Here is a 19,322-nt window from a genome sequence, read left to right on the forward strand (position 1 = left end):
TTAAGTATATTATAATTCTTCTCCCACTGCTTGAGAAGGGGTCTCACTACATTACCCAGGCTGGCTTGAGTCCATGATCTTCCTGAGTAGCTGGGGTCACAGAAATGTGCCAGAAGGCCCACTGTTGTAATGGTATTTTAATATCTTATGTATTGGGATTGAACTTCAATAGTGAAATTGTTCAGTGGAGGACTGACTTAGGAAGACCTACAAATTTATTTTGATTCTCTCCTGCACACCCCTACTCCAATCCACTAGATCGACAAAAAAAATCTCTACTGTGATGCAAACCACCACTCCATGAAGAAGTACAGAATTCAGAAGTCACAAATGAAGAAAATAGTTTCAAAGAGCTTTCTTTAAATTCTCTGAACAGTAAATAAACAAAATATTTAACAGCACTTAGCAAGTAAGATGTAATACTGTTATACTGTGCTATATCTAAACTCAAAATAGTGTCAGTCAGGTAACTAAATAAGAGAGAAAAAAGTAGGATATTAGCAGTGTCTAAGGCTATCCTTATTACTGACAATTTTAATGGAGGGGTTTTAAATTAGAGTATGATTATTGAAATAAGCCCCTCCCTTTTTTTGCCAGTCCTGGGGCTTGAAAAAATCAAAACGACTTCAATAGTGTTTTTGATGAGTGTAGCCTATTTAAGTAGAACAAATACAAGAAAGATGAAGTTAATTTTTTGGTCATTTGCTGTTTTATGATTGCTTTTGGAATCTGGTGCTCTATTCACCAATTCTGGAAATAGAAATGCTTGTAGAACATGCAAAACTGCCCTTTCAACTTGTAGAGATCCAGCCTGACATGACAACAGCCATCTTGGGTGATAGGGCATTTTGTCTGCCATGTAGCCATGACATACATTTCAAACAGTATAGGATAAACAAAGTCATTTATTCAGTCAGCTAAGTATTAAGTGCTAGCCACTACTGCCTGGAATCTACACTAATTGACATTGTTATATATTAGTAGTATTTTTGAGACACTCCGGGTATATTCTGTTTGGCTGCATGTTACCTTTATCTAGTTGAGTATATAAACCTCCTCTGCAATGAACTACAAAATATGGAAACAAGTGGTTTTTTTTCATCATTTTTAATGTACTATGTGAAATTAAAAATAAAACTCTGCCTCATGCTCTGCTGTCACACAAAAATACATTTCTCTCCCAAAATTCCCAATGAGTAGCATTTTGTGCAATCCTAGATCTCTCTTTAGTCTTTTGACACCTTCTACTTTTTTTTTTTTTTTGGTTGTTCCTTGGGCTAGCGCTCCAGGCCTGGATAATATCTGTGAACATTTTTGCTCAAATCTAGTGCTCTACCATTTGAGACACAATTCCACTTCCAACTTTTTGATGGTTAATTGGAGATAAGAGTCTTGTGGGCTTTCCTGCCTGGGCTGGCTTCAAACCATAATCCTCAGATCTCAGCCTCCTGAGTAGCTAGAATTACAGGCTTGAGACACTGATACCTATCACTTTGGGTAGCTAGTTCCCATATACTGGGACTAGATTTCCCCCAAATACTATTCTAGTGAATAAAAAGTAAACTTCAGGCTGTTCTTAAGAAATTAATAGTGGGGGGCTGGGGATATGGCCTAGTGGCGAGAGAGCTTGCCTCGTATACATGAGGCCCTGGGTTCGATTCCCCAGCACCACATATGCAGAAAACGGCCAGAAGTGGTGCTGTGGTTCAAGTGGCAGAGTGCTAGCCTTGAGCCAAAAGGAAGCCAGGGACAGTGCTCAGGCCCTGGGTCCAAGCCCCAGGACTGGCCAAAAAAAAAAAAAAGAAAGAAATTAATAGTGGAATTGGAGAATGTAAAGACAAACACATGCAACCTTTCAATAATAATCAAAGACAATATGTTAGTGTCTGTGCAACTGATACATGGTGTAATTTCAGTAGAGGTTTGTTTTGGATATAAACAAATCCAGAACATCTTTTTTTTTTTTGCAGCCAGTCCTGGGGCTTGGACTCAGGGCCTGAGCACTGTCCCTGGCTTCTTGCTCAAGGCTAGCACTCTGCCACTTGAGCCACAGCGCCACTTCTGGCCATTTTCTGTATATGTGGTGCTGGGGAATCGAACCTAGGGCCTCGTGTATCCGAGGCAAGTACTCTTGCCACTAGGCCATATCCCCAGCCCCCAGAACATCTTTTAAAGGATTTGGATTTATGTTACAATATACAAGCCAGACAGGCTCTGTATTACACAAAGAAAACAGAATTTGATATGTGAGATAATGATGCTTTCAGAATGCAGTGCTATTGTTCAGCTCTAAATGAATCCAGTATAACAGTCTACAATGTGTAGATGTGCAGATCATAGTTTATATGAATGATGCCCCCAGGAGTTGTGCTATATATAAGTTACGAGGATCACAAATGAATAATGCTAATGAAAGGAAAAGCAAAGGCCTCTGAAGACTGCATATAGGGTCTTAGAAGATAGAAAATTGAAACTTGTGTTAGTATAAAAATTAGGAACTCCTTTTTGTGTAAAGTGAATTGATGACTTCAAAGATGAGACTGAAGAAGATTTAAGGAGTTTTATGTTTCTAAAAGCTAAAAAGGAGTAAAAGGTGCTCTTCACAGAAGGCAAAGAAGCAAAAGACCTAAAGAACTGTGGGAAACACAGATGGAACCATATACAGAATGCTTCTTCCCCTGATCGATCTAACAAGAAGGTTGTGACTAAGTGGGAGGCTAACCATGAAAACTTCTGTTTTTATATTCAATCGTATGCTGCTTTTCTCAGTAGCTTCAATTCCTTTCTTAAAAAAAGCAAGATTAATATTTTACTTTACTCAGTTTATACAATTTAGTTTCCATGCTTCTATTTCCTCTATTAACTAAAATTTCTAGTTGTAAATGCAAATGTATTTTGAAAAAGAAAACTTTTTGTTTAGTGTAATTTTTTTTTCCAAGTTTTTCCATTTCCTTAGGAATGGACAATGTCATTCTTTCTGATGGAAGCATAGAATTCCATTGTGTTATACATACCACATTTTCTTGATCCATTCATTTGCCGAGGGGCATCTATATTGACTCCATACTGACCAATGGTAAGCAATGTTGCGATGAACATGGTTATGTTGGTGGCTCTAGTGTGGTCTGGTCTGTGGTCAATTGGGTAAATGTCCAGGAGTGAGATTGCTGAGTCATAGGGAAACTCTGTGTTTAGTCTTTTGAGGAACTTCCAGACTGCTTTCCAGAGTGGGAGAGAAATAGGGAGGGGGTGAAAAGGAAATGTACTCATTGCCTGACTATGTAACTGTAACCCCTCTGTATATCACCTTTAAAATAAAAATTTTAAAAATGGAGAAAATACTTTTAATGTGCAAAGTTCTACTCAGGTTACTTTTCTCTACTAAGCTTTGTGTTTTTGAAGTGATTTGTTCATTTTATTTAGCTTATTGAATTTATTACCATGAAACTTAAAAAAGCTCCTTCATTACCCTTCTTAATGTATGTTTACATTTTATAGAAGTTGTACAGATGTCACATTTCTTCTTAATATTGGTAATTGTACATTTAAAAAATTTCCCCTAATTTTCTGGTAAGCGATTTTATTATGTAGATAGATAATCTATTATCTTGAAATGGATTTCTTATTTGATTCACTTTTCATAGTTTTTGTTTGTTTGTTTTGGTCAATCATGGGCCTTGAACTCTGGACCTGGGCTCTGTCCCTGAGCTATTCAGCTCAAGGTTAGCACTCTACCACTTGAGCCACAGTGCCACTTCTTGATTCATTTTTAAATCCCATTTTCCTTTTTATATTTCTTTTATATTGAACAGCTTTTATGATTCTATTGCATTTCCACTGTTGCTTTATTAGCTATAACTTTGTTTTCTTATTATAGTGATTGCTTACTTTAACATTTTTAATAATTCAAATCTACTATAGGTCAACTCATTTAGCTTTTGTATGCCTATACAGTATTTACTGTCTTTTTTGATAGATATCTTTTATATTGTGCTTCATGTTTTAAGATGCTGCTCTACTAATTGAGTTGTTTCTATGGAGAAATCTGCTGTCACATCTATCTTTATCCTTTTTATGTATTTTCTTTTTATTCCACTGGTTTTGAGCAGTTTAATTATGATATGTCATAATGTAATTTTTTTCATGTTTCTCTTGTTTAGGACTCACTGAACTTCTTGGCTATTATTTCTTCAAAAATTCTGTCATCCCTTTACCTTTACCTTTAGGTTCTCTAGTTATACCCATTAGGGATTTTGAAGCATCTCACAGCTCACTGATTCTCCTGTTTTTCTTTTTTAATTCAGTTTCTCTTGGTATTTAGTTTTGAGTAGTTTTAATTGCTATTTCTTCAAGTTCACTAATCTTTTCTCTTGCAATATTTTATCTGCCCTGATCCTACTTAGTGAATTTCTTGGTTCTATTTGACAATATAATTTTTGTCTTTTGAGGTTAAATTTGGTTCTTTTTTAGATCTTCCTTACTCTACTTAACCTTTTGAACCTATGGAATAAGATTATCATTGTAGTATCAATGTCCTTATCTACTAATTATAACATCAGAATCAATTTGGTTGGTTTTCTTTTCACTAGCCATTAAAATCCGCTTCAAACACACAGATGAAAATGTGATCCTAAAAGACAAAAAAGCAATGATTCTCAACCAGGGATGATTTTTATCCTCCAGAGACATTTTGCAATATCTAGAGACATTCCTTGTTATAACTGGAGAGGTGCTACTAACATCTAGTAGGCAAAGGTCAAGAATATTGCTAAATATCCTATAATGCATAGGATAACCACCTACAACCAAGAATTAACTGGCTCCAATGTCAAAAGAAGAAATTTGGAAACCCTGAAGTAGAACAATAGGTTTCTGATGATCTCATGGATTTAAATTGCATGTATGAAATTGTAACCTCTCTGTACATCACTTTGACAATAAGAAAAAAATTAGCATGGAAGTTTAATTCTTCAAATGTTGCTTGACTTACAAAGAGTAATTAAATGCAGCCTGGGAATAAAAGAGTTAGAGATATTGTACAGCCAGCCTGATAAACTGAGACAGGCTATAATAGTTCTCTAAAATATATCTTTTCTTCTACATACCTATAACTATATATCTATGTCTATATATCTATAAAAGACTCTTAACAAGGCGCATGGCTGCCGAGTTACAGACTCTATCTCCAGTTCTCTTGCATCTCAGTGGGTCTAGAGACTGATGGAACACAAATCAAAGTGCTGTATGCAATTTCCTTACTATTTTCCTATAAGGAAATGGGTTGTTGGCACTGTTGAGATTTCCCTCCCCTGCTAAATTGGAACATGAATGAAATAAATAGTGATCTAGCTTTAACCATGTGCATGAGGACAATATCCTTGGCGACAGTAGTTCAAAAAAAATATACTGACTCAAAGTCAGAGTGATTTCATGGGGATGAGCCATCAGTTTTTCTGGACAAATTTTCATTTCTCCATTCTGGAATATGTTAGAGAAGTTTGTTATTTTGTTTATATCTTCACGTTTTTACCATTTCTTTTACATACCCTTTCTATTTGAAAAATAGAAATAAAAATTGTATCTCTCATGGTTATGTGTCACAAATAAATGACTTTGTCAAAATTAAATTCACTCAAAAACATCAAAAGACAAAAGAGCACTCAAACTCATAGAGTTGTAGTCATTGTATATATAGTAAAGAAATTTTCTGAGCCTTTTCTCAACATATATAAATCAAATATTAAATAAATTAGTTTATGCTTCATCTGAATTTCTTCTGGCTGGTTATACTATTGATTTTCACAGTAAGCCATCAAATTTTCAACACTATGATGAGTAAAAGTGGTCTGCCTCAGAGTCAAAAGAAATATCAGTAACTTTTACAAATAAAAAGGATCCTAACAATTATTGAGCAGTGACATTCTCTGACAAAAGTCTTCTGGTAATATTTCCCTATGGTTAGTTCATACACAGTGATTGATCAGAGTAAAATGGAGTGTGACTACAGCATTTAACACCAGTCAAGGATGACTTCATACATATGAGATGATGCAAAAAACAGCAGATCAGCAGAATTCAGGAGTCAAGTATTTTTCCAGCCAGTAAAAAGCAGAGAATATTTTAATTTTATGACCATTTTTGACAGCAAGTTCATTTTTATTAGACTAAATTCAGTGATTTGTTGATAAAATGACTAAGTTTATTTGGCTCTGCTTCTGTTAAAATCACCCAACACATTTTAATTGGGACAAATATGGTTAGGCATGAAATCTTCAAACCATTTGGATAAAATTCTGTTTTCCCTCATAGTATAGTATCAATATCAATCTGTAAAGCAGAGGCTAATTTGAAAGGTTCTCCTGCTGTACAATGTGAAAAAGCATGGAATTTATTATTTTTTTCTTTTGTGTCTTGGGGGTGGGAGGCTTGAAATCAGGGCTTGAACTCATTTGCTCAAAGCTAGCACTACACCACTTTGAGCCGCAGTGTCATTCCAGTTTTCTAGTGACTAACTAAAGATAAGAGTCTCACAAATTTTCCTGCTCAAGCTGGCTTTGAACCACAACCCTCAGACTTCAGTCTTTTGAGTAACTACAATTACAGGCATGAGCCATCAGTGCCTGGCTTATGCATGGAATTCTGAGTGTTACTGAGTAGTAAGAAGGGTCATAATCTCTTCTTTACAGAGTAGTTACAAGGTTTATAACACAGACACAAACATACACGTGTGTGCGCGCGCATACCACATCTTAAGGCTAAGAACATTGGCTCTGCAATAAAATAAGTCCAATTGAGATTCTGATGTGTTGCTTGCCTAACTGAATGACCTTACTCAAATTTCTTGGCCAGTGAGTCGACACACTATAACAATAACATAATTACTATTAAAGTAAGAATCAGCATTAACACCAGTGAGATGATTAAAATTAAAGGTTGTACATTATACTAAATAAAAAGTACAAACACTATATATCATTATACTTATATGAGGTACTACCAAATTCACACAGATAAACTGTAGAATAGCATGAAGAAAAATAACTGCTTCTTGGTACCGAGTTTTGTTTGGAAAGATAAAAAATTAGAGAGATAGGTGAGAGCAGTAACTGTACAATGCACTGGAAGACCATAGAACAGAACACTTTAAGTATTTAGGTTAAAATGGTAAATTTCATGTTCCATATTGTACTGCAACAGAATGAAAAAAAAATAAAGTGAGCAAGACTAGTTTAAAAATGATTAAAACATCTAACAGGCAAATTTATAAGACATTTATATGCCTTAGGCACTCATAAATAACACAATATTATTAATTTGCTTATTAACTATTTTTTAAAATGAATTTGGGAGCTCCTCAGTAACTCTAAATGTTAAGCCAAGCACACTGGCTCAGGTCTATAATCCTTGCTACTCAGAAGGATGCAATCCTCGTATTTCAGTTCAAAGCTAGCCAGGACAAACAAATCCATGAGACTCTTGTCACCAATTAATTAGCAAAAAGCCAAATGTGCATGCATAGCTCAAGTGGTAGAGTGATAGCTGTTGTGAAAAAAATGGAGCAGAAGTGTAAGGACCAGTCTTCAATACTGGCATGAAGTAAAAATAAAAAGAAGAAAACAACTGTAATTGTTAAACAATTACATTACTATTAATGCAAGTTGTCAAATTTCTTAACATAGATTTTAATATAGATCCAATGTATTTTAAGTATATGGAAATATGAATGATAATATAGAAGTTAGTGTACTAGACCTACATATGCATACAAACACAGTAATATTTCGCTAGTTGGGAATAAATAGATGATTCTTATTCAACCATGACACAAACAATTTTCTGGTGTTCACATTAAGGATAATAATAGAATATCCTTTTGCTTCCAATTTTATTTTATCATTCTTTAAATTCTTTTTCAGCAGTGCATACAAAGGTAAACTTAGGCAAGTATTTAAACAAATGTGCTAATTGTAAGATTTCTATCTATTTATTAAGGGACAGAGATAGTCATGTAAGACACAGGCATAGTAGGAGCCAGGAGCTCACACCTGTAATCCTAGTTTCTCCCAAGGTTGAAACCCAGAAGATCTCAGTTCCAAGCCAGCCTGTGCAGGCAAATTTGAGACTGTGTCTCCAAAATAATCAGCAAAAAGCAGCACTGAGATGTGGCTTAAGTGGTAGAGCATCAGCCAAACAAGTATGCCAAGCCAGTAAGCCAAGAGAGAGTCATGGCAAACTCAAATCTTAGCACTAACAAAAAAGACACACATATATAATATACATACATATACACATTTACACTCAGATCTACATATGCATGTGTCTATACTCATACATATATACATACAGTATAGATTGTTAGTCTGAATGGCAGAAATTTAAAGCCTTAGAAATCACATTTTCTTGCCCTTTTATTTTATAAAAAAAGGAAATAAAGTGCTACATGATTTGATTAATCTGTGGTTTCAGGTGAAAGTGAATAGAAAGATAATTAAAGCCCTTTAATACCTCAGTCTGTGAATTACCCTCAAATGCAACACAGCAAAAGACTTGCTTCAACCATTTTCCCTCATGGTTTTGGGGTTTGTTTTTGCGCGCGCGTGCGTGCGTGCGTGCGTGCGTGTGTGTGTGTGTGTGTGTGTGTGTTTTCTGCATTTCACCCTGCCTGAAATTTCCTGTTCCCAATTCAGTTATCTTCAGCCAATCTTTCTAGTTCTCTTTGGAGTCCCAAAGTTCCCTTTTTAAAACTAAAGACGCTTAATTATAACTACCTATTTTTCTTCCTCCTGTATTAAACCCAAGTTGCCTTGGGTTTAATAAGACCTGGCAATATAGTAGGCACTCTCAGAATATCTGTTGATAAAAGGAACTAACTAACCATCACAGACTTCTCCAAAGGGAAGCAGAAAAGACAGGCTCAAGGATACAGGTGAGAAGTTAGCCTGAAAGCTGAACATTTTTTTTTAAAGTTAAAAATAGAGAAAACTTAAAGTAAAAGGATGAAAACTCCAATGAGTTTGTGCTGAGTACTTATTTTGCTCAAAAAATAGGGCAAGAAGGAAATTGGATTTTATTTTTCTGTTCCTATCAAATGACCTCATGTTCCTTAGGAACTTAGTACAACCTTACTTCCTGGCATTTTGAACTGTCATAAGAAATAAATAATGGATTGCCTCAACAAATACATAATTTAATATATGAATGGCACGATTAGAAGACTTTTTATTGATATACATCTCTAATTTAAAAAGCAATTACTTCAGAAACTTTGAAGTTCCTTATATACCTTGAAATAGAAGCTCTGTATTTATGTTTGTTGGTTTGTTTTAGCACTTACTAAATTGTATCTTAAATATAATATACCATCAAGGCGAAGATACAACTGAGCAAAGTTAAAAACAATTCAAACAACCAATGATACTGGGAGAAGAAACCAAAATAATGGGATACCCGGCACGGAATTCAAGGTACCATTTCCATATCAAGGAGTAGTGTGTTACTGCCACCCACAGGAAAACAGGTATTACTTCAGAAAAGAAGAAATTTGCAAAAATCCTAAACAATGTTAATGAGTTTTCTCTTTTTGTTGTTTTCAGGTCTTTCAACTTGTGATCTGAAATATAAATGCATTCTCAACTTCAGCCCTTGATTTTGTCCCCATACAAAAGCACAAAACAAAAAAATCAAGTTGGTGCATAAATCACTAGGGAAAAGTAAACCCCATTTGCTAGTTGCTCTCTACTCTCCACTGTTATTCAAAGTCCTGCATACAGAGTGATACATAGATCCCCTCTTTCCAGAGTTAGTTCTTCCCAATGCTGGCAGAAAGGAAACGGAAAATTGTCCTTTGGAAGGTTAAAACAATAAATAATCACTCATGCTAAATTATAACCTTTTGTTTTGTTTTTGACTCTGTCAAATAAACAGTCCTTGATTCTAGAGAGTGTTTATGTTGTTATTCACTACTAATCCTATTTCTCCACTCCCTCTTTTGGTCATTTGAAGATACCAATGGTGGATGAATTATGTCTTATGGTTATAGTTTAGATATAGAAGACTTCTCAAAGGCATTATCCCTTATAATCTTCCTTTTCCTCTCTTTTTAAAGAGGTATGTTTCCCTTTGCCTGCCCCACCACTATATCTTAGAAGTATGAAATTTCTTTTTGATTGTTAGAAGGGCTGACAGTTTAGTTAGCTTTGACCCTCTGAGGAGACATTACTCTTCCATTAAGGTTTCTCTTAGTTTCAATAGGACTGTGTGATTGGCATATTTGAATAATGGTGTAGGCTGGCAGGGAATCATAACTTGCTATTCAGGAATACGAAAAAATAGTGCCTTGTCCTTTTGATTAAAAAGTGGTTGTTGCTGGGCATGCGTGGCTCACACCTATAATCCTAGCTACACAGGATGCTGAGATCTAAGAATTGCAGTTGAAAGCCAGCCTGGGTAGAGAAGTGCCGGTGAGACTCTTGTTTCCAATTAGCCACTCAAAAACTGGAAGTGGAGCTGTGGCTCAAAGTGGTAGACCACTAGCCCTGAGAAAAAGAGCTCAGGAACAGAGCCCAGGGCCTGAGTTCGTCCCACAACTGACAAAAAAAGTGTTTGTTTTTGCCTAGGGAACTTTATCCATGAGAGCAAAGTGAGGTGGGTATCTTGATATTAGGCCACACATGGTCTTCTGGTTTTCCCCAGGTGTCAAGACAACACTTACTATGAGGCTCTAATGTAGTGCTTCACAACATGCTCGTGCATTGCTGATGGGGATGTAATGCTGCAGTTCCTTTGGAAATCTGTGTTAGTTTCTTGAAAAGTTTTATAGATTTTTACATATGGTCCATCAATTCTTCTCATAAGCATATATATACACATATGTATGTACATATTTATGTATATACTCAAACAGTTTTGCAAGCATTGCTTTTGTAGTCGTTTGTCTTTTTATCCTGTGTCTCTCAATTTTGGTATTCCCTTTCACTTTCCTAGTTCTAATACCAGTATACACAGTTTCCAATGTACTCAGATAATATACAGTGATAGTGCAGGTACACCACAGGAAGGGGATACAAGAGGATCATCAACAATAGAAGCTACGGTTTCACATGTTTAGCCAAATTTTCTAAGATGATGTTTGAAGATTATCTATGTATTGGTAGAGAAGGTATATTCTCTGGTACAATATCCTCTATTCTTGTGATGTGTAGGTTACAAATGCTAATAAGTAAATTATAATAAAACAAATAAGCCAATATGTCAATTAAGAAGGTAAGCAACATCTTCAGTATTAATTTCACATGAAGTAAAGACGATATCCAGAGGAACTGTCTTGAATTATCCAAAGACAGACTATGCATTTCTTGAGAATACATGAGTTACCAAAGACATTTTGGAAAAGATTTAATATCTGAGTCAAAAATAAAACTGAATATGACAGGAAAAATCAGAACTTTGCTGGATTTCCTTACTTAAGATTTTACATTACTTTTATGATTTACATGTAGTCTCAATTACATAAGACTCTGCTTAAGCAGTAGAACGTTATCTAAGTAAGCAATAACACTAAAAAAAAGTGTTGTCCTATCCCTGCTGAGAGGATATATGAGAAATTGTTTGGAAATCTTTTAATGACAAGAAAATAAATTCATGGTCAAGATTCATGGCTCATTAAGAGATATAAGCAAATGTTTGTGTTGTTTTATTTTAAATGTTGAAACATACTTTCCTACAAATAACTTTGGCTGAACCATTGCTCATATATAAACACAAAATGATATATAATAATTTAACTTTCTAACTTTACAAAAACCAATAAGGAGGAGCAGCACTCCATTTTTGGATTTTCCGAGGAGTCTTCTTAGAATCAAGAACATTTAGATACATCTATAGTTAAGTATTAGGGTGTTCCAAAGACATCAATATAGCTTAGGGATTCTAGAGAGCGATGATCATTCTAAGAACACATTCTGAGTCACAAATGCCAAGAGTAAGTATAATAATGACATCTAACATTTATCAGTAACATTTTCAATACACTATATTAAGAACTTTTATTTATTACCTCGTTATAGCAATGTTAATTTGTAGCAATGAATTAATATCTATTATTGCCTCAAAACTTGAACTCAGAATACTGAGTAATTTCTCTAAGGTCATGCAGTAGAGCTGAAATTAGAACCAAATCTGTCTGAGTCCAGTGTCTCCCATTTGTGTTTTACTAGGGAAGGACAGCCTGTGCCATTTTTGAAACAAGACAATTATCATGTCCAATAACATAAAGTCATTTTTGACTGGGTAATTTCACTAGCCCTGTAGCAAATGTCTTGCTATTACCACACTGTGAAAGCTATATAGATATGTTGATATAAAATCCAACAAGGTAATTATAATTGAATTATAAAGTGTCAAAACTTTCCAGCCATCTTAGAAAGAACTACAAATTGAAATGTAGCAAGTTCTTCTTTCATCACTTTATTTTAGAAGCTTTTTAAATAAAGTATATGTTTAGGTATGTCTAGAGATGCAACTATAGTAAGAAGAAAATTTGGCTTCATTTCAACAGCAGATTTTAACTTTTTCTCTAATATCATTCAAACAGTAAAAATGAAAACTGACATGTTTGGGGAAGAAGTATATAATAGCAAAATTATGGATTTTAAGAGAAATAAACTTTCAAATAAGCAGTAACAAAAAACAATGAGAGAGCTTTAGGGTTTCTCAGAAAAGTCCTCTGCTTCTGTGTTTGCTAGTCTAGAATGAGTCAAAGGTTAGATAATGAAGTATTCTAGTTCCAAGGGCAAAGAAGCAAGGCAGTTAAAGGACAAACTTACTTACCTTTAGGAGAGCCAAGGCTACATGAAAGATTATGTTCAAACGCTGAAACAGAAAAAGAGTGAAAATGAACAGCCAGATCCATCTCTATTTTCTATATATCTCAAATAAAATTCCTAAATCCTTTCATCTGTACATATGCTATTAAGTAAATCATGAGATTTTTTTTAAACTTTTTTTTTGGTCAGTCCTGGAGCTTGAACTTAGGGCCTGAGTACTCTCTCTGGCTTCTTTTTGCTCAAGGCTGGCACTCTGCCACTTGAGCCACAGAGCCACTTCTGGCCTTTTCTATATATGTGGTGCTGAGGAATCGAACCTAGGGCTTCATGTATAGGAGGCAAGCACTCTTGCCACGAGACCATATTCCCAGCCCCACCATGAGATTTTTTAAAAGGTATTTTCCTTCTCTGAGATACTTCCTGAAAAATTTAGTTGCTATTCAATTAACATGCTTGTGAAATTATTGTCATTGACAATGGCGTTGCTTTCTTGTGTTTAGTTTTGTGTTACTTCCTTGTGTCTGAGACTTGTAAACATCAAGTTATTTCTTAAAGATTGCAAAATAGCTGGGAATATGGCCTAGTGGCAAGAGAGCTTGTCTCGTATACATGAAGCCCTGGGTTCGATTCACCAGCACCACATATATAGAAAACGGCCAGAAGTGGCGCTGTGGCGCAAGTGGCAGAGTGCTAGCCTTGAGCAAAAAGGAAGCCAGGGACAGTGCTCAGGCCCTGAGTCCAAGCCCCAGGACTGGCCAAAAAAAAAAAAAAAAAAAAAAAAAAAAAAAGAAAAGATTGCAAAATAATTTAGAAATCTAAAGTTATTCCTGGACATCTGGGTTATGTAGTTAAATTGCAGTGGCAGACACAAGATGGAGTTCAAACCAAGTGGGTAGAACTTTAAGTATCCCACATGATTTCCACTACTGCTCCTCAAATTTTAGTGTTTACTTCAGTATTATTTGCACAACTACAGGTAGCAATTAGGAACTACTAGCCAGGCATTTTCCTTTCCTTTTCTGAAAACCAGAGCAATATTTCATTAAACAGCTTCTGGAGAAGCCATATTGGAGCTGATATTTGAAGAATGGGTTCAGCCCAGTGACTCTGAAGAGATGCTGAGCTATTATATTCAAAAGATATCGAATCTCACGTGTGCAAGATAACAGAATGAAAAACAAGGTAGGCTGCTATGGAATAGGCTGTTTCCTTACCATGCAAGTCATTATCCATGAGAATATCTTTCAAGTCTTGAGTTGACATTCTACATAAGTGTATGATCTATTTAATGTGTCATCCTTTATCTTGGTCATAAACATAATACATCTGCTTACTGGATATAGAGCTGAACCAAATGTACTTTGCAAAGAACTTAGGATTTCTGCCTCAAAGATAAAAGTGACGGTTAGGATGAGAAACTTAAGTGAACATTCCTGTTATGGCTTGCTAATGGGAACTTTTACATTCAACTGCCAAACATGACAGGATAGACAAACAATAAAAATATTTGATTGGTTGAAATATAAGCCAAATACTTTGGTTTTGGTTTACTCAGATAATTCTTTAGGAAACCGAAAGCAACAGAAATTATAATCAGGAAAGGCAACAAGAACAGATTAACATAATTTCCATTAGCATATCAACTGATGAGTCTAGACAAGTTATTATCATAATTCCCCAATTAGAAAAAGATGATTTTAGTTTAAGAAAACTTGTGTTACAATTAAGCAAGCTTGGTTTTCCTATTTGAGTCTAGATTCTCACCCACTAGTTCTTGCCTATTTGCTAAAATTTGTGGGATAAGATGATGAAAAAGACCCTCTACCCTGCTCCCTGCTCTATCCATATCACATCACTACTGCTAGGCGGGACCTTACAACCTGAGTGTTTATCAACCTGGCACCAGGACTAAAATCAACATGTTTCTGGTTCTTGTTTTTCTAGTCCATCTGCTTCCTACCATGGTCAGGATGACAAGTACATACCACAATACCTAGCTTTTTCTCTTGATATAGAATATTGTCAACATTTTGCTTGGGTTGGCTTTGAACCACAATCTTCTTTTTCTCCCACCTCCCAAGTAGCTAGGATAACATGAGTGAGCCAACAGCACTAACTTAAGAACTTCTTTTATTCAATTATTACAACTGAGCTTTACTTTTCTGTAAAGACATCATATAAGCCTAAAATAAGTAGAATGGAATGTCCAGTGTCTAGATAAGTAAGTAGAAAGAAGATGCTTTCAAACCTCTAAATTATTGGAAATCAGTGAAAAAGTGTTATTCTATCAACAAATCTGTCTCCAGTTCATTTTTTGGACAATACCAGGGCTTGAACTCAGGGCCTTGTACTTCTTCAACTGGTGCTCTATCAACTTGAGCCATACCTCCAGTCCAGCTTTTTGCAGGTTATTTTGCAGATGGAGTCATGTAGACTTTCTGCTAATGATGCCTTCAAACTACAATCCTCCATTACTTAGTCTAGTGTAGCATGGGTTATAGGCAAGAGTCACAAGTGCTGAGCATATCTATCTACATTTTAATTACAAAATGCATTGTGATTGCTAAAGAAATGAATATTTGTAACTAACATATCTATTTGTTAAAACTTTTATTTTAAAATATCATTAGAGGTTATACTATAAAAACTTCCATATAGAACCTGGCACCAGTGGCTCAGGCCTGTAATCCAGTAGGTTAGCTACTCAGGAGGCTAAGATCTCAGGATCACAGTCTGAAGCCAGCCTGGGTAGAAAAGCGAGACTCTTATCTCCAATAAACCACAAATTTTGGTGCCGTGGCTCCAGTGATAGAGTGCTATCCTTGAGCACAAAGAGGCTCAGGAACAGCACCCAGGCCCTGAGTTCAAACTCCACAACCTACCAAAAACAACAACAACAACAACAAAAAACTTCCAGATACCAGCCTTTGATCAGTTTAAAAGAAGAACATTACAGAGAAATTGTTTTTAAAATAGGTAACACATGCAACTTTGATTTATAGTAAATGCCTCCAATTAACAAGATATGGGTGTAACTTAACCACTTTTCTCTCTTCAAACCCATCATTTTCTTTATTTTTACATATTTTTTCATGACCTAATTGAACCTGTTCCTAACTGAATTGAAATGTATTTTTTGGCACCTATTTATTTATATATTTAATATAATTCCCAACATAATGTCTTGTATTGCTGTTGCATCCGTTCACCCTTGTCTCACCATTTTGTTGTTCCCTTTCCCTTCCCCAATTCAGATAAATGTATATACAAGACAGGGTACCAGGGCTGGGAATATGGCCTAGTAGCAAGAGTGCTTGCCTTGTATACATGAAGCCCTAGGTTCGATTCCTCAGCACCACATATATAGAAAAAGTCAGAGTGGCGCTGTAGCTCAAGTGGCAGAGTGCTAGCCTTGAGCAAAAAAAAAAAAAAGCCAGGGACAGTGCTCAGGCTCCGAGCTTAAGGCCCAGGACTGGCAAAAAAAAAAAAAAAAAAAAAAAAAAGACAGGGTACCGAAATAAAAAAGAGGTGACAACAAGGGCTAAGCCAAAGTGGGAAAAAGTGAAAGAAAAAAGAATAACTTCACACAGTTAATTAAAAACAACAACAAAGTAAAACTTCTGTTACATATCTTGGAGTTCATTTTATATGGTCATATGAACATATAGGTATTGAGTTATTGTGAGCATCTGATAGGACTATCGTAGACATATACTAATTATTACAAAGGAGGGAAACTATGGAACCAATGTTTTCTTTGGGTCTGACTTATTTCACTTAATATGATTGTTTCCAAGTCTGAAATGTATTTTTTGAAATATATTTTATAAACAAAAATGTTGGTGTTTTCAAGAAACTGAAATATATAATCAGGAATATATAATCAGTAGCAATTGTTATTGGAGGATTAACAAGTATCTAATAGGACTTAAGGGGATAAAAATTCTGAAAAATTAGAGCTGGTTATGTGGTAGAGCAAATGATTGGTTGGCTTGAAATTTGTGTTTTTCCCATTTGGTTTTTGTATGCAGGACTGCAACATTTTTATATCAGTCAAGGGGCTTGAACTCAGAACATGTGCCCTGTCCCTGAGTTCTTTTGCTCCAGACTAGCGCTCTACCATGTGAGCCACAGTACCACTAAACTTGCTTGGCATACATAAGGCCCCAAATAAAAATGTAACAAACAAACATGCTTCTATAGCCACTTGTTATATATAGTACAAGATCTAACTCATGTTAAAAATAATAACAGAATAAATAAGATCAAATAATCACAGGATAGTTTCTTTGTGTCAAATTCTGAGTTTGTTATGTTAAAAGCATGTTCTTATCTTACCCCACAAGAACCATAACATTCCCTTTCATACATAAGGAAATTAATGGGCCAAGCATAATAGAGCATACATGCATCTTAGCACTTGAAGGATTGTGAGTTCAAGGCTGGTCTGGACTAAAATATCAAGACCTTATCTAAGAAAGAAAAGAAAAACATTCTTAATGTGAATTTTCTAAAGCAAAATGGTTGGTTCATAAATATAGATTTAAATACTTAATACTCTTAACTCTATGTTATAAACCACTCAGTTAAAGAAAATGGCCCAATATATAAGTGAATGCCATAATTTGGGCCATAAAAGACCCAAAGGTCCATGTGGAAGAGGCTTGCTTCCCAAGTACTACTACCAATGAAGCATTTAAGAGGTGGGGCAAGCAGGAACTCTTCAGGATACTAGGGGCATTTCTCTGGAGAGAAATATAAGCCACTAGTTTCTTGTCCTCTCACTTTCTTTTCACTTCCCAGACACAAGGTGGGCCATTTTCTTCCCAGTATATCCAAACTAGGATATGCTGCCAATTGTAATAGGACCAAAGCAATGGGTGAATCAATCCAAGATTGAAACCACTAAAACTCTAAGCCAAAATAAACCTTTTCTGCTTATAAGTTGTTGATTAGTAAGCTATCTCTTCAAGAAAGAGAAAATGAATAAATGAATTATTTGAATATAATTTAGTGTGTTCTCTAATTTCTAGAGGATGAAAAGGGTTCTTTCTATTTAAAGACAAGCACATTTTTGGGGGAGAGTAGAAAGATAATAGATAGGAAGCTTCAACTAAAACCAAATTCTATTATTTGTCTACATATTGAAAACCCTCATAAAAAATAACCGACTGCTTGGAGGACAGGACGCAATAACAATTCATTATGCGGTAGAAAAGATCACCACTTCCTCCGGTGACAACAGATTTTAGCTTTGTGCGCATAAAGTAGTTCTTTAACTGATTTGGATGCTGCTGTTTCAAAATTTAGTCCCATTCTGGTAACATCTTTGCCTTAAAGAACGCCTACAAATAATTGCCCTCAATTGAATAATTATACCAAAGTTCAGATCATAATATTCCTGAGTAGGCCAAGAATTGAGCCCCCACAATCCTGCATAAAATAAAGGCTGACAGTAGAGCAGTCACTGAAACAATGACATTGAACATTTTGGCTCTGATGAGTAGGCAATCATGAGTTCAGAGAACTGACAGATTATGTGAGAAGCTGTCAAAAAAATGTAAACTATGCTGGGGCTGGAAATATGGCCTCATGGTAAAGTGCTCGTCTCCTATACATGAAGCCCTGGGTTCGATTCCTCAGCACCACATATATAGAAAAAAGTCAGAAGTGGCAGTGTGGCTCAAGAGGTAGAGTGCTAGCCTTGAGCAAAAAGAAGCCAGGGATAGTGTTCAGGCCCTGATTCCATGCCCCAGGACTGACAACAAAAACAAAACAAACAAAAAAACTATGCTGATGGCACCAGGAAGAACTGCTAAAAAGGTAACATTGAAGTGCCAAGATGCATCAGCACTTAGGTCTTTAGAGATCAAATTGGGTTGCTGATTCTTTGAAGCTTTAGTTTCTAAAGCCTTCTATTCTAGATATTACGCCTCTATTCACCATGGCCAAGGTATAGAATCAGATCAGTTGCACCGCAATGGACAAATGGATCAAGAGAATGTGATACATATATACACAATAGAATTTTACTCATCATTTAGAAAGAATGTGATTGCATCATTTGCAAAGAAACATTTAGAAATTGAATTTCCTCATGGGTATGTTTGTATACAAACAGTATACATTAGTTTAGTACTAGGTGGTCTCAGCAATTCATGGTGGCGATGGAGGGGGGTCTTGGAATATGACTCTGCAAATGAGAAGGGATCACTGTATCACAATAAATGTGTTATAATTTAAAAAAAAAAAGAAACAGAAGGCTGGGGAGGGGGAACATGTTAAGTGAAGTAAAGCCCTGAGAGAGAAAGGATATGTTTTGTTTCATATGTGGAAGCTAGAATTAATCTACGAATATACAAGCATACATATCAATATATATTAGGGTAGTATCCAAATTATACACAAGTATTAATCAAAATATGGTCAACTCAATGGAGAATTCAAATGATGTAAATTCTTAGAAAGAAAACTCACAGTCCAACACAATAAACACCA

At 35.5% G+C, this 19,322-nt stretch overlaps 1 protein-coding gene across 3 annotated transcripts in view; it reads right to left on the reverse strand.

The window, feature by feature from the left end:
* Positions 1 to 19,322, reverse strand: part of Rabgap1l (RAB GTPase activating protein 1 like) — a 526,658-nt gene that overhangs the window by 143,582 nt on the left and 363,754 nt on the right. For all 3 annotated transcript variants that reach the window (XM_048356662.1, XM_048356663.1, XM_048356664.1), the window contains exon 18: positions 12,829 to 12,870. In XM_048356662.1, the coding sequence (XP_048212619.1) occupies positions 12,829 to 12,870 (42 nt within the window). The remainder of the gene's footprint in view (positions 1 to 12,828; positions 12,871 to 19,322) is intronic.

The sequence above is a fragment of the Perognathus longimembris genome, chromosome 11, assembly GCF_023159225.1.
Source record: "Perognathus longimembris pacificus isolate PPM17 chromosome 11, ASM2315922v1, whole genome shotgun sequence".
NCBI lineage: Eukaryota > Metazoa > Chordata > Mammalia > Rodentia > Heteromyidae > Perognathus > Perognathus longimembris.